The sequence below is a fragment of the Antennarius striatus genome, chromosome 18 (genome assembly GCF_040054535.1).
Source record: "Antennarius striatus isolate MH-2024 chromosome 18, ASM4005453v1, whole genome shotgun sequence".
Taxonomy (NCBI): Eukaryota; Metazoa; Chordata; class Actinopteri; order Lophiiformes; family Antennariidae; genus Antennarius; species Antennarius striatus.
In genome coordinates this window covers 14,336,969-14,351,602 of record NC_090793.1, presented here as the reverse complement: position 1 = coordinate 14,351,602, position 14,634 = coordinate 14,336,969, and the positions used below count along the sequence as shown (strand labels likewise).

At 40.0% G+C, this 14,634-nt stretch overlaps 1 protein-coding gene across 10 annotated transcripts in view; it reads left to right on the top strand.

Annotated features, from left to right (window-relative positions):
• Positions 1 to 14,634, top strand: part of LOC137611737 (receptor-type tyrosine-protein phosphatase F-like) — a 174,710-nt gene that overhangs the window by 112,817 nt on the left and 47,259 nt on the right. For 5 of the 10 annotated variants that reach the window (XM_068339796.1, XM_068339789.1, XM_068339790.1 and 2 more), the window contains exons 9-13: positions 38 to 174; positions 744 to 888; positions 4,598 to 4,903; positions 5,585 to 5,778; positions 14,250 to 14,276. In XM_068339796.1, the coding sequence (XP_068195897.1) occupies positions 38 to 174; positions 744 to 888; positions 4,598 to 4,903; positions 5,585 to 5,778; positions 14,250 to 14,276 (809 nt within the window). The remainder of the gene's footprint in view (positions 1 to 37; positions 175 to 743; positions 889 to 4,597; positions 4,904 to 5,584; positions 5,779 to 14,249; positions 14,277 to 14,634) is intronic. The other 5 variants (XM_068339797.1, XM_068339792.1, XM_068339798.1 and 2 more) reach the window with 3 other exon arrangements.

Below are 14,634 nucleotides of genomic sequence, written 5' to 3'. Positions count from 1 at the left end.
TTCTTCAACCTCTGTCCTCTTGCCCCTCGGTCTTCAGTTCCTGCACAGCCTTCCAACTTTGAAGCTGAAGCTGAACTGGACAACCGTATCATGTTGTCATGGCTATGGCCCGTACAGGACCCCACTATCACTAAGTATGAGCTGCAGTACTGGGAAGCAGGCTTAGACGACAAGGTTAGAACAACTACACCAACTGATTACCTGCATTTCTTCTCCTGCATTTTATTTAGCATATCATCTATCTATCTCCCTGTCTGTCTATCTATATCTATCTTTATTATTGTTCTATCGTTCTATTATTCTATTGTTCTATTCACCTAGCATTATATCTGTGATATTCTATAACACTTTTCTGCAGTGACATTGCAGATGAATGAATCTTCTCTTTATGATGTGGTTCCTCTGAATGGGAGGCAGCGGCTGCCACAGTAATGCATTCAGCTCCCCTGCTGATGAGAAAGATTTACTGTATTAGCAGACAGCAGAGTTATGTTCTAGCTCTTATTGCTGTCGTTTTTCACTCAACGTTGCTGGACCACTGCACCAACTATGAATTACACATTCATATCTGCATTCTAAAAATGTTATGTATATAACAAAGAGAGACACCAGTTCAGGCTTTATGTGTCATAGCAATGCAAGAAATGCTGTAAGTCAGCACGTAAAATGACTGGTATGGCTTCCCCTCGATTTTAATTCACCTTTATGTGTTCTATCTTTATCTCTGGGTTCTATCCTTCCAGAGACATGTGACCTTTGACCCAGTGGGCTCCTATGCTGTGGATCATCTAAAACCTGACACCTTGTACTATTTCTCCCTGGCTGCCCATTCCGATATGGGTTTAGGTGTCTTCACCCAACCCATTGAGGCTCGCACTGCGCAGTCTAGTAAGTTAATAATTTCTTGCACCTCACATTGTTTTACTTATTTGTCTTTTCCATTGTCCATTAACTAATTTGTTTGAGGAACAATCAATCTAAGCTGGCACAAACAGATTTCTGTTCAAACAGGACAAAGTTGTTATTCATAGAGCTCAGATCAGAAAGCAGTGGCAACTGTGTCCAGACAGTTACAGTACAATATAAAATGCTGACAGTGCAGCTGTCCTGGTCAGTTTTTCGCATCCACCACTTCACCTCTGTCAACAATACTAACTCTTCTGTCCATCTGTCTGAGGACAAACCCTGTGTTCAGTGTCAAAGGTACTGTATGTGCTTGTGCTTTTACCACGTTTGACCTGTATTTTGATGCATTTCATGGTGCGCTTTTAAAGTATCAGCATTTAAAATGTCACTGTGCCTGCCAACTGCAGCCTTTATTTTTGCTGTGTTGGCACCATTCCTTTACCACATCATCCTTAAGACATATCCAGTGCATTTATTTCTCATACACATTCTGTACAGGATTATGTTTTATTAAAAACAAAAGATACACCTCAGTAAGTACAATCCCAGATCAAACCAGAAAGGCAAACTTTAAGTTAAATGAAGCTTGATACATTTCTAGTTCGTTTTTTTGTTTTGTTTGTTTTGTTCAGTTTTTTTAATTCTGACATTCAATTGGTAAAATTCAATCAAATCTTTTTAGTAACAGGATTACAGTGATATTATGAATGAATGAAAGAATGAGTTCATTTATTTCGAATAACAAAACAAAATAACAATAACAAACAATAATAAATACACTAAAATGAGCACTATCCGAAAAGGAGTAGGAAGAAGTGTAAACTTGTTAAACTCCTATCTCCTTATTCTCAAAAATATATTCATCACAAAATACTTGCTGATAATATTTACAGAAGTAAATCAATCATCTATACTGCATATAAGATAGCAATAAGTCTAGTTTCTGTATAAGCAGGAGATACAAAGACAGAACTTGGATTCAGAGTGGAGTCAGGTTGGTGCTCATATGATAAGCATAAACCTTGGGAAGGAAATGTGTGGAAATGTGACATTCTAAAGTGCTGCCTTTAAATGCTTATTTATTTCAAGTTTCAAAGCAATGAACATAACTGAACTATTTTCAAATATTTTCTGCTGTGCATAAATGAAAATATAAAAACATAAACTTAGATAAACCCGACAAAGAACTCAATGGTCTTTACACGCTGCATGATGTTTTTTTGAAATGCATGAGAAGTAATATAAAATAGAGGCAGATTAAAACTTTCTTTTGGCTTGTCCCGTCAGGGGTTGTCACAGCATGTCATCCTTTTACTATTTTAGAAGAACGCTCATATGTCTGGCAAATCCGCGGCACACTGGCGTCGTGCCCGGAGTGTCGTCCGCCTAACGCCCAATGCCAGCTGGGATAGGCTCCAGCTCCCCATGACTCGCTATGAAGCGGCAGAAAATGAATGAATGAATGAATGTCTGGCAAAATATTTTTTACGTCAAATGCCCTTTGCATTTATCCGGGCTTGGGACCAGCCTACAATTGATGCTGGGTTGTGCCCCCGTACTGCTGCTTACACATGGACCTGGGGCAGCATTCATGCGTAGCATGTGATCACTAAGATACATCCAGGGCAATGTAGAATCAGATTATTGAGGATAATTCATTGTCTTTTTAATCAGATTGAAAAGTAAGATTATCTCCAACACCAAAAATTGGAACACAGGAGGTTATTCATTCATGAAGAAACAGTGGATCAGCACTTGGCATAAATCATTTTTACAATGATTGGCAATGCTTTTATTCTGGTGCTTTTACAAACAGTAGTGAAATTGGTCTACTTTTTTCTAATTGAGTTACTCACAATCTAGGTATTTATGTCTATATTTTTATAATTTTGTATGTGACTATATCGTACATGCACTCTATGATGTAAGATGATTATGTATTGGCCTTTTGTAATAGGAAGAACAGGTAGATAGTAGTAAATTATTTCACCTGAATATGGCACCACTTTTTATCTTAATCATTTTTGCTCAATTTTATGTGGTGTCAACCTCCTGTCATTCAATTTGACTTAGATATGACATTTTGTAATTAATGCTGTTTTGTCAGGCCTTTTTAGTGTTCTGTCCATCCACTTTTTAATGGACCAGCCACAACATGATCCGACTCTTTTAAGCTCGAGTATTATAAGATTGGCTGTTTGTCGTCAGTTCATTGGATTCATAATTGAGTTGTATATTGCTCTGCCTATTAAAAAGAGATTTCATGGGCATGCTTCATCTGAATACCTTTCACACTTTGCGCTTTTTGTTTTGTTTAAATTTATTATTTTTTGAAAAGGCTTTTTATGTGGAGTTGAATAGGTTTGTTGCTGTTAGATGCATTTAATTTATGAATGCTATTATATTTGTTTTTTGTGGTCTTGTTCCTTATTTTATAATAGTTTATTAGTTTTCTGTTTTGCTCTGGACTTGAGAGTTTTCAGTTTATTTGGCAGCTGTTGAAAATAATTTTATTTGATTTTTTGTTATACCTTCCTATTCAAGACTGTAGGCATAGCTACCAATTCTATAGTGACATGTTTTACTTTATATGCTAAATTAAATGAACTGAATTGGAATATTGTATGTCTAGGCATGAAATTAAAAACAATATTGATGTTGACAGAATCACATTGCTACAGCAATGTCATTTCAGTCCTAGTCACTCAATTCCAAAAGGCTTAATGACAGCTGCATGTCGATGTAAGAAATTGAAAACGTTTTTGAAATTTGTCCATTCAAATTCATAACAGTATTGTTCTCCAATGCACTACACTCCAGATGTTAATGGTAGCAAGAGTGGTCATAACTGCATGACTTCAGGCAGCTCAGTGTGCCTCAGCTGCATTGAAAAGCCTCTGACAAACACTGTTCAGAAGCCCAGAGCTTCTGCATTGATGTGTGAATACCAGTCAACACTGTCAAGCACTTGTTTCCACTCTTGCACATCTATGTCCAGTCCATCACTCCCTCTGCATCCTGTAAGAAGCAGCAGAGATGAGTTATGAACGGAAAGCGTCGCTATAAAAACATTTTTGCTTTCCATGGCCTCAAATGGAAATGTAATGCCAAACCCTTCAACAGTTGCCTTGTAAAATGATTTTGCAGTCAATCACTCAGTCCGAGGGTACCATCATGCAAAGTGTGGAAGTTTTTTGTAGTTGGTCTAAAAAACAGAATTACTCAGTTGTTCTAACTTCTAGTACAATGCCTTTACATTCATCACTAATGCATCATAAATTTAATTAAACAGTTCAAAACACATTTTTAAGGAGACAATATGGGTTGTCCACTATACCCTGGCCCTGTACGTCACTTAAAACCCACTGTGTTTATTTATATAGTACCGAAGTACAAACATTATGAATAAACTGTAGTTTCACTAAAATGCTTATCCCAATTTGGGCCTTCATGTTTAAAATTATGGACATACAGTGTGAAATCTGGTCATTGGGACAAAGTTAATTGAAAAGGATAGTTTACAGTTCCAGTCTTTACATGTAGTCTGGTATTCAGATTAGAGCTACATATTTTTTGACAACTTTACAAAAAGCTTCCAGTTTTACCTTGTGTTTGTTTGTGTTGTTTTTTATTTTTTGTTTGCTTGATCCATTCCCCCCCTCCGTGTGGTTGTGTTCCCCTCCACCTCCAGCCCCATCAGCCCCCCCCCAAGAGGTACATCTGGTCAGCTTGAGCTCCACTAGCCTCAAGGTGAGTTGGGTTGCTCCACCTGCTGCTAGCCGCCATGGCGCCATTGTGCGATATACAGTCAGCTACCAGGCCCTGGTCGGAGAAGATACGGACCGACATGAGGTGACGGGGATAGGCGCAGATGCTACTAGCTATGTGCTGGAGGGCCTGGAGAAGTGGACTGAGTATCAGGTGTGGGTGAGGGCACACACTGACGTGGGTCCAGGCCCTGAAAGTGCCCCCGTGAGGGTGAGAACAAAAGACGATGGTAGGTTGACACCCCTTCCCGGGTAGTGTCCTATCAAGATCTTCACATCTCTCTTGCTTTGGGCTGCCTGTCACTATTTACATTCACTTTCTTCAGCTTCAACAAATTGCTCTTTGTCCTGTTAATCTGTTTTCAGTTGATGAGACAGTATTTTTGGAGGAATGGTGTTCCTCTGTTTTTCCTTTTTCCTGTTGACTCTTTATATCTATGCGTCTTTACAGCTATGGCAGGGGAAATCTGATCTTAACCTGGTCATTCTCGTTTGCTCTGATAGCTTGAAGCAGAACTAACCCCCTCTTTTCAACAGCTCTTTCTTCTTCTCCTTCAGTTGTCATTTTGTTTCCATCCAGACGGAGTGACTTCTCCTGAGACACACTCATCCAAAATTAACATGTTTGAAGTTTGCTGCTGCTCAGCTAATTTCAAACTAAAATTCAGCGCTTTACATACATTGCTAGATTGCATGCTTTTATACTAAATGTTTGGGGACATCACTTTCTTTCTATTTAAAAACTCACACGAGTCATAATTTTGATATGAGTTGTTGGCCCATAATCGCAAAATGCAATGAATTGAATAAAATCAAACAAACCCAGAACTCCCCCATCTCTCTCATTGTCTATTTCAGTCTGAGTTTCTCATCTGCCTTTGTCTCTCTTCCCTTTTTCCCGTGAATTTCAGTGCCAGGAGCACCCCCGAGGAAGCTGGAGGTTGAGGCAATAAATTCCACAGCAATTCGGGTTACTTGGAAGCCTCCCCTGCAGGCCAAGCAGCATGGCCAGATCCGGGGCTACCAAGTCATTTTCTCTCACATGGAGAACGGTGAACCAACAGGCCTGCCTAACATCATGGACGTGGTTTTGCCAGAGGCCCAGGTACTGGATGATGTCTTGCTCTTGTCCATTCTCTCTCTGTCTCTCTTTTTCTGTGTAACTGTCTTGTGTTCATTTATTTTATCGCTATTCTCCACTGCATCCTTATTCTCTTCCATTCTCTATGTTCACACTTCATTTCCCCCCACCGGGTGACACACAAAATTTCTTTCTGTCGAGTGCGGTAACCCCCCCCCACCCCCTCCCACATTTTTGTTTTGAACCATCCCTACATTTGACATTTGACTCTAAATTGGTATCCTGCTCCCACAGCTTTGGATTAGCTGTAGTAATGAGATCCATTCTAATTCTACAGTAATAGCTATTAAATATTTTATAAGTGTTACATCAGGAGTGGGCTTAGTGGAATCACTGCACCTCTTTTTGCAATTTAGCGGTAATACATATGCACTGCCTTGTTACTATGTTTATGAATTGCACCTTTTTTTCATAATGTTGCCCTTTGCACATTAATTCAGGCTGATCTGAATTGCCCAAAGCTGTGTGACACAGTGAGATGGATGAGAGATTGTAATCCTTCAGATATTCATGAATATCTTAAAACCAAAAACCTCATCCTCAATTTTCTCTTTTGGAGACAAGAGACCAGCTTAAGAGTCTTGTTCTGATTGTATGCCTGGAAAAACATTTGCACAAACACACATCTATTCTCACTATTGATGGTCTCACACAGAAACATCTAATTTGAACAAGTAAGTGCTCCCTGGCCGCAGGAAAACCGCAAAAAAAAATCTGAACAGCCTTGCATATATCCCTGAGCAGCATTTGCTGATAAATGTTTTGCAGCATCATTTAGGGAGAACAGGTTGTTAGTTCAGTTATTAGGCTTTACACACTACTGTACCCTTGAGTGCAGCTATTAACCCTAATTTGTTCTGGCAAACTCCCCGATGTCTTAAGTCTTATCATCTTGGAAGAGGCAGTACTGTCAAAGTCACCTTGAAACAATGTTTCAGATGTAAAATTGAGACATTGTTCATTCATAAAAATTTAGTCAAGTGAATTTAGGATGGATAGAGCTGAAAACAGCTTAACTGGAATAAAAACTGGAGTTAGTTATTCATTTTATTCATCCCCTAAACATTTGTTACCAATCAGAGGAATAGACCTATTTGCTTTGGAAAAGCAGCTAGTGTTTAGATCAACAGAAGCAGATTTTTCGAGACTATCTTTGCCATCAGCACATTTCATCTCTTTGTCCAAGATCAGTAGGACCTCCCTGCGAGTAGAGGAATATATGGGATGGGAACCTTGCTAACCCAGCTTGGACTTAAAGCCTTATATGCTTGCAGGAAAATGAAATGGGACACAAACTACCCAACCAATGGATAGTTTTTTATCCCTCTCTGTTATATTATTTGCTATTCAGGCTTAAATGTACAGGTAGTCCTCAACATACGAACACAATTGGTTCCAAGAAGTTGTCCGTAGGTTGAATTGTTTGTAAGTCATTATTTATTAAATTTATTTCTATAATTGACATGAGACTATTTAAATGCCATTGCTACTCTAAATACAAGAGCACTATTTCCTAAAACTTACCAGAAACAATAACCGGTCATAAAAGCAACACATAAATGAATTAATTTACTGTAGTACCACAACTTAACTCAAATATTTACCTCTAGTGATTTAATTTTATTCTCAGGGCTGTAAAGGCTAAGCCAAGCTTTAAGCCACTGAGGCATTCCGCTGCACTAACATGAACGATGCGCTGGGGTGCTTCCTGGTAATCAAAAAGTCCGACACGCCACTTTCTGCTTGATTACTGTTTTATTGTCATTAAATTTCTCAGGTTACTCGACCAATAATAATATCAAATAGCAAAACCTTCAGAGTTCAGTGTTCATGCTTGGGGGGGAAATCTAACCCGAAACATTGGTTCCTGCAACATTTACCTCCTACAGGGGGACAACTTAACATAAACACCACACATTATAAAATAAATAGGTACAGATCATTTGGAGTTCAATCATTGTAGATTAAACACGGATAAATAATAATCAAGTTTACATTATTGCACTTGACCTAACATCTGTCTACCACACATATTGTACTCTTAACTAGGAAACCCTTAAAAGCACATAACACCTCCTTTGTGTACTATAAGAACAAAAACATATTATCATATTAAAATACATGTGTTTAGTTCCAATATCTGCTGTCAATCCTGTAGATATTATTACCTTTAGAACAAATAAAGAGGGGGAGGAGGGGGGAATTATTGCCAGTCAGAGGCAAAATTATCATCAAAGAGATGGTCACCACTACCACTATCTTCAATAGCCTTTGCTTTATCATCCATGATCAACAGTAAATTATCCAAGGTGGGAATGCTGACGCTCTGAGATAAAGCAACAAAGAACAAGAGAGATAGACGACTCTTGGTGATGCACACAGCGGTCTGCTACGGCAGGGATTGTGGCAGAACTGCAGGACAATTGTCTTTGAATGTTCGTAAGTTGAATGTTTGTAAGTTGAGGACAACCTGTATACAGTGACGACATGATATGAATGTGTACATAACTCTTTATATTGGTCTATTTTATTCTTCTTATCCTGTACTATTGTGTTGAACATGGAAGGTTCTAGGAACAATCATTAGGTGTTGTTGTCCAGTTAGTTAAACAATCCTTTATCCTTAGTAATAGAGGCTCTGTCTGCCAAATGTTCCACTTTTAACAGCCAAAGATAGTCCAAAACCTTTGTGTTACAGTAGTACTTTCTGGCAGCTACTACTGTTGGTTGTTATCTAACTTTGTGCCTGAGAGCTTGATATCAGGGCAGCATTGTTTGGTCTGTAACAGAACAAAAATAATGCTGTGGCTTTTCTATCTGCAAGTGTTGGTCAACATGTTCAGCGTGACTGTTTTGCGTTATGAAAACTGAACTGAACATGACCCTGCTTGTTGTACAAACAATACTCCCTGCCATGTCTGATTTGTGCCAGGTCAACACAATAAACTCAAAGACAGTGCAATTTGGTGCTCAGCATTTTCTTTCATGTTCCATTTAGGTGTCAGGGACACCTTTCAAACACATCCTGCCTTTGGCAGAAAACCTGAAAGTTTCGTCCATCCCATGCTTTCTTTTTTCACCCTACCTCCAACTCCATTTTTTTTCCCTCCTGGGTCGCTCTTGTACACCCATCCTGCCTGAGAAGCCAGTTGAGCAATTACCAGGCTTGCGTGCAGGTTGGTTACACATGACTGAGTCATCTCAACAGACTGCTTTGTATGATATTCTGAGTAGCCAACCTGCAAGGACCTGCCCAGATGACACAAAAGACCACACAGTAATCCGTTGTCCAGGTTTGCCCAACCGGTTTAAGGCAATGCCTGTGATTCTAACACGTCATTCTGTGCATTTACCCTAACAAAACAATCCAGACAACATGTGCAAACATGCTTGCAGCCGAGATGAACCTCATAGTCTGTGATCCAGGGGCTGAAAAGAGTTCATGACTCATCTCAGACTCATGCAGATCCCTCCGTCGCACACCTGCAATTGATGACAAATAAAAGGAACAACAATTTAATTCGTTCTTGGCACATCTCACATGGTTTCTCGTAAGAATTTGTCATTTCTTGTGAAATCAGTTCCATATCTGCCCTTCACCTGCATTTGATGCACGATAAGCTTGCCAGGAGCAAAAAGGCACTTGGAGTATAACACAACATCACCTTCAACTTAAGTCAGACATCTGAGTCATCTGATTGGATTCCAAATGGTTATCTATCTAACTCCCCTCATCTTTCTCTCACTGATTCTGGCTCCTCTTCACCCCTTCTCGGGGTTAGCAGAAACACTGGGAGGAGAGCTAGGAAAGGCTGCCTGTGTGTGGGCGGGTTAAGAGCCTTTTTTTCTTTTCAAACAGGAGCCCACATCGAGCCCTCATTTTCCTGCTAAATTTAAACCAGAGGCCAAGTTAACTGTTATGTTATCAAACCCTTTTCAGCCACATTTCTACTGAGAAAGTGGTCTGAACCTGAGTGGGCAAGTGTCCACACCAAATAGGATGTGTCATCGCTATCACAGCAAACTCTAGAAGTAGAAGTACACTTTTACTATCACCTTAGGGAAATGACTTTTTCCCACTCTATATATTAATGTATTTCACACATGTGTATACATGTACAGGCCGTAGCACACACACACACGCACGCACGCACGCACACACACACACACACACACACACACACACACACACACACACACACACACACACACACACACACACACACACACACAAGGGGCCTGCAGGCATGCAAATGGAGGAGAGGATGATGGTAAAACAGCATGCAGCTTCTTTATGGTGCACCACAATGAGCAACTTCTTTGCGGACAGTAAATTGCTTAAAGGTTCCTAGGCAGTGCTCAGGAGGTGAACTGGCTCCTCTCCAACTACAAGTTCACACTACAAATGTTTTGGTCCGCGGGCGGGTCTTGAACCAACCACCCTCCAGTCCCCAGCCCAATACCTAGTGGATTGAGGTATCTCGCCAATTCTAGGGCAGAGGTGCTCAATATGTTGATTGCGATCGACTGGTCGATCTCGATGGTAATTCTGGTAGATCCCAACGGTAGTTCGGGCAGATTGCACAACATTACAGAAAAAAAGACGTCTTGAATGTAGGTCACTGCAAATGCACAATCAGCGACACTATGGCTAGCAACATTAACAAGCTAGCTAGCGATTAGGTAGATCACATAACATTAAAATAGACGTCCAGCCATCCCATCACTTTATTGACACACAGGGTATCCAATCAGATTACATTTGATGTTTTCTGGAATTTAGGTCGCTGCACATGCATTGACACAGTAATAAGCCAGCAATGACAACAAGTTAGTTAGTGAGTTACCTACAGACTTTTATTTTTTTTGCTTCATCTGCCAGTCTACTTGTGAACAGTCTACCATCTTTATACCGAAGAAGGGAAATGTGGAGCGGCACTTTTGGGCTGTTCATAGAAACTACAATACCAACTTTCTACCAAAAAGTTAGCTGAGCAAGAGAAAATTGAAATAACTAAAAAGCCAGTTGTCTAGACAGCAGTTGTTTTTCTTACAGCCAATTTCATCGTTCTGGTTGAGTTACTTCAACGTTAAGAACAAGTGCTTCCAAGGTGGAGAGATGGTAAAAGAGGCATTCGTTGAAGCAGCTGACTTAACTAATTAATAGATAGTTGAGGCTTTCAGAGGAAAGATGCAGCATCCCTTTCCAAACTGCAGCACCAGGATTTGGCAAACTTGCAGAACCTGGCATCAGTGCTGAAGATTCAAGGGACGCCCATGCTACACAGCAGACCGACAATTTTACAAAACTTTCAGGGCTTGTCTTTGCTCAAGCCAGTCACAACATCTATGTGCTATTTTTTTTTGGGAAGATACCGATGTTGATTCACTTCCATCAAAAATGGCAGCACTGTTTCACCTGAACTCTTCTGGAGTGGAAAATGAGATGTTGACACTACAAGCTGACATTCAGCTGAAGTCCAGAGTTCATTGACACCTCTGGAAATTACCCACATAGGAAAAGTACCCCAACATGTGGAAATGAGGTACCTCCATGATTGCATTATTCACTTATTTATGTTCGTCAACCATTCCCCACATTAAGTCTAAGTGCCGTTCCTCTATGACTGATGATCATTTGGAAGTGTTCTTGAGAGTGGCTCTCAGCAGCTACCGTTCGGACTATGTATCCCTGATTGATTTCATTCAGTCAACAGAGAAAACAGAGGAAATGTACATGAAAAAAATCTACATAGTTCATTGTACTGTGTTGTGAAACATGGGCTCATGCATTTATGCAAGGTACATCAACAAAAATTTCACATATAAAGAATTCTAAATATATTCATAAATAAATGTTTTGTATTTTTGTAGTAGGTAAATAATTTTTACTTAGTCATTTTATAATGCTGATAAAGCGTGTGCACCCCTGCTCTGAGGTTGTGTTAGAAGTGTCAAATAAGTTGGCTGAAATGACATGGTGGAGTTTGAGGTCATTATCTACTGTCTGCACAATTTCTACAGAAGTTTAGCTTCCTGCACAAGTTTGCGTTTATTCAGCACTACTTTTCCAGGTTAATTTTGTTTGACCACTCATGCGTTTTTGTGGTGTGTGTGTACATTTGTATGAGGCAACGAGCAAGGACATGCTTCACTGACTCTATGGGCTTCATTTCTTTAGATTGGAGTTGAATGTGAATCAAAAAAAAAAAGAAAAGAAGCACCTCAGCCCGTTTCACTCCATCAAACATGACAGCTCCTTCTCTTCCACATCACTCGCTGCCATTTTTATAGCCACACATTGCAGCCCATGTCATCACATTTGCATTCACCCGCCTGCAAATTACACTGCTCTGTTTCTACAAACGACGCTTATCAGCAATGATGGGTTTTCGGCTTGCGTTGGCATTCGAAATATAAATGGGGGATAATTTATAATTCTCCCGTGGATTTGAGCAGAAAGAAAAAGCAGTTGCGATAGAAAGGGATTAAACCCAAGATGAGATAGGAACTCTTCCAAACCTTAATGTGTTTGCTTCTCTGTTGACTTACCAATTGGAGTAGTTGGTAAACAAATTAAGTAATTAGCACGTCACAAACTGTTATTCATGGAGCTAAGTTGCAGCTGTTCTTAGACAGTACTGTTTAATGCCCCATTCTGTCACAGGAGCGTGAGGTAGCAGTTTTTAATGTACCGTGTGTGTTGACTGGTTTCAGCTGGGACCACACAGAGCCCTACTTGTGCTTCACTTGGCGAGGTAGTGATAAATATTCATCCACTGTGAGGAGAGTGGAAAAGTTGGGTCTTTTGTCTTTTCATATGGCAACAGTCAATGAAGTATGATAAACACAGTCTGTCCAATGTGAAATGAATCATCAGTTTGAGACTTTTTTTTTTGGAAAGTTACAACAAGAGAAAGAAAAGAAGGTTGTACAAGTAGGAAGTCAGACACCGCTTATGAATTTTGTCTTTATGTTTTCTCCATAAGCTCCATATCATTTTAGGACTTGCTAATCTAAATTGCAGTGTCTCTAAGGGTATTTAGATGTTATTTCAAACATATAGACTTGAGGTGTGCATCTTCCTCAGTGACTGAATAATTTTCACAAACAAGCATTAAGTTCAAAAGTCTCTTTTAATTCAAGGGTAATAATTGTACGCTTGTGTTGCTTATGATGAACAACTGGTCGCATTGTGAGATTGCACAGACAAGCCTTAGTGTTGTCTCAATGGTGTCATAATTGATTCCGATAAGAAGCTAGACCCAACCGCAAAGCCCTGTTAGTAAAAAGCAGAATTTTTACTTTTGTAAGGTTTTTACACAGGTAATTCGAATAGCAGGCAAACAATGCAAACAGGCAGGATAAAAAGAGGAGGAAAACATACTCACAAAGATGCTGGAAAGCTAGAAGAGCAAACTGCAGGAAACAGTACACAGACTAAATGCAATAGGCAGGGAAAACAAGACTCAAGGGGAGACAGAGCAGAAAAGACAATCACAGTAGCAACAGAATGTAAGGAGTAGGGACTTTAAAGTCAGAAGATGAAGGGATGTCATTTATTCACCTCCTTCCCCTTTCCTTTAATGTCCCAGCATCATTGTTTACCAGCTTCTTGCATCTCTCATCCAGCTATACAAATCCAATCATTACTATTGACCACCCTCACACACTTTTCTCCCACAGCCTTACTTGATTTTGTGTTCCCCAATTTGTTCTACCCCTTGTCATTTCTTCTGCTAGTTGTCAACCAGGTCACTCATCAGTGAACTCCTCTACGGAGAGTGAACTGTAGAGCTGGTAAACACCAGCAGTTGCATTTAGCATCGATGGGGTTTGATGTTACAGGGCTAGCATAGAAGTACTGGTAATAGGATTTCACACTCTGTACTGATGGAACCCCACAGCAAGAAATGGGCTTTTGCCTCCCCAGGGAACCACTTGGCCAGGCACAGCAGGCAACAAGAACATTTTAAAACCATATTTAAATATAATGAATAAACTGCCCCTCCCCCTGTTCTGACAGGGCAGAAATGCTTCAGAGTTTTTACATTGCTGATGCCTTACATCCAAAATGAGATAGGTATCCTACTGAATACAGCTGCTCGGCAGGATGAGAAAGATTTTTATTGCAATAATTTGCAAATGGATAACAAGGCAGTGCATCATAAACAACAATGACATCCACAACCGTTGCTCAACTCAACCAAACCATTTGCTTCATGCCATTTAACTTGTCTTCATTTTTTTTATTTTCACTCCTGTTCGAACACACTCTTCCTCTGTGCTCTTTGTCTCCTGCATAACTGTGTTGACACCTACATTCATCTGTCTCTGAGCGAAAAAAAGACAAGTGCTTTTTTTCCCTGCTAGTTGTGTTTGTCTCTGACTCATTTCTCTCCCCGCCCTGTGTCCTGTGTCTTGTCTCCCATCAGTGGAACATTGAGGAGTCCACCGAGCATGTGAGTAACACTCATGTGTGCTGCTGGGTTGTCTTGCAGGGCAAGCTCTTCTCCATTTTGTGAATTTCAATTTTGGGGTATTTTGTGTGCCTCTGGATTATGAGTATGCCATGCCTGCTATCCATGTATTACGAGTGCTCATGAAATGCCATAACCCCATCACGACCACAGCCAGATATGTGTGTTTGGATTGCTTTGTTATATATTTCTGTTTGTTTGTACCTGTGTGTGTGTGCGTGCGTGCATGCGTGTGTGTGCAACCACAAAGCACAAATACACTAATGATTGTGTAGAAGTTGAATAGTTCAGGTTAAATACTGCAGTGTGATTCAGTCAATTCTGACTGATTTTTTTCTTT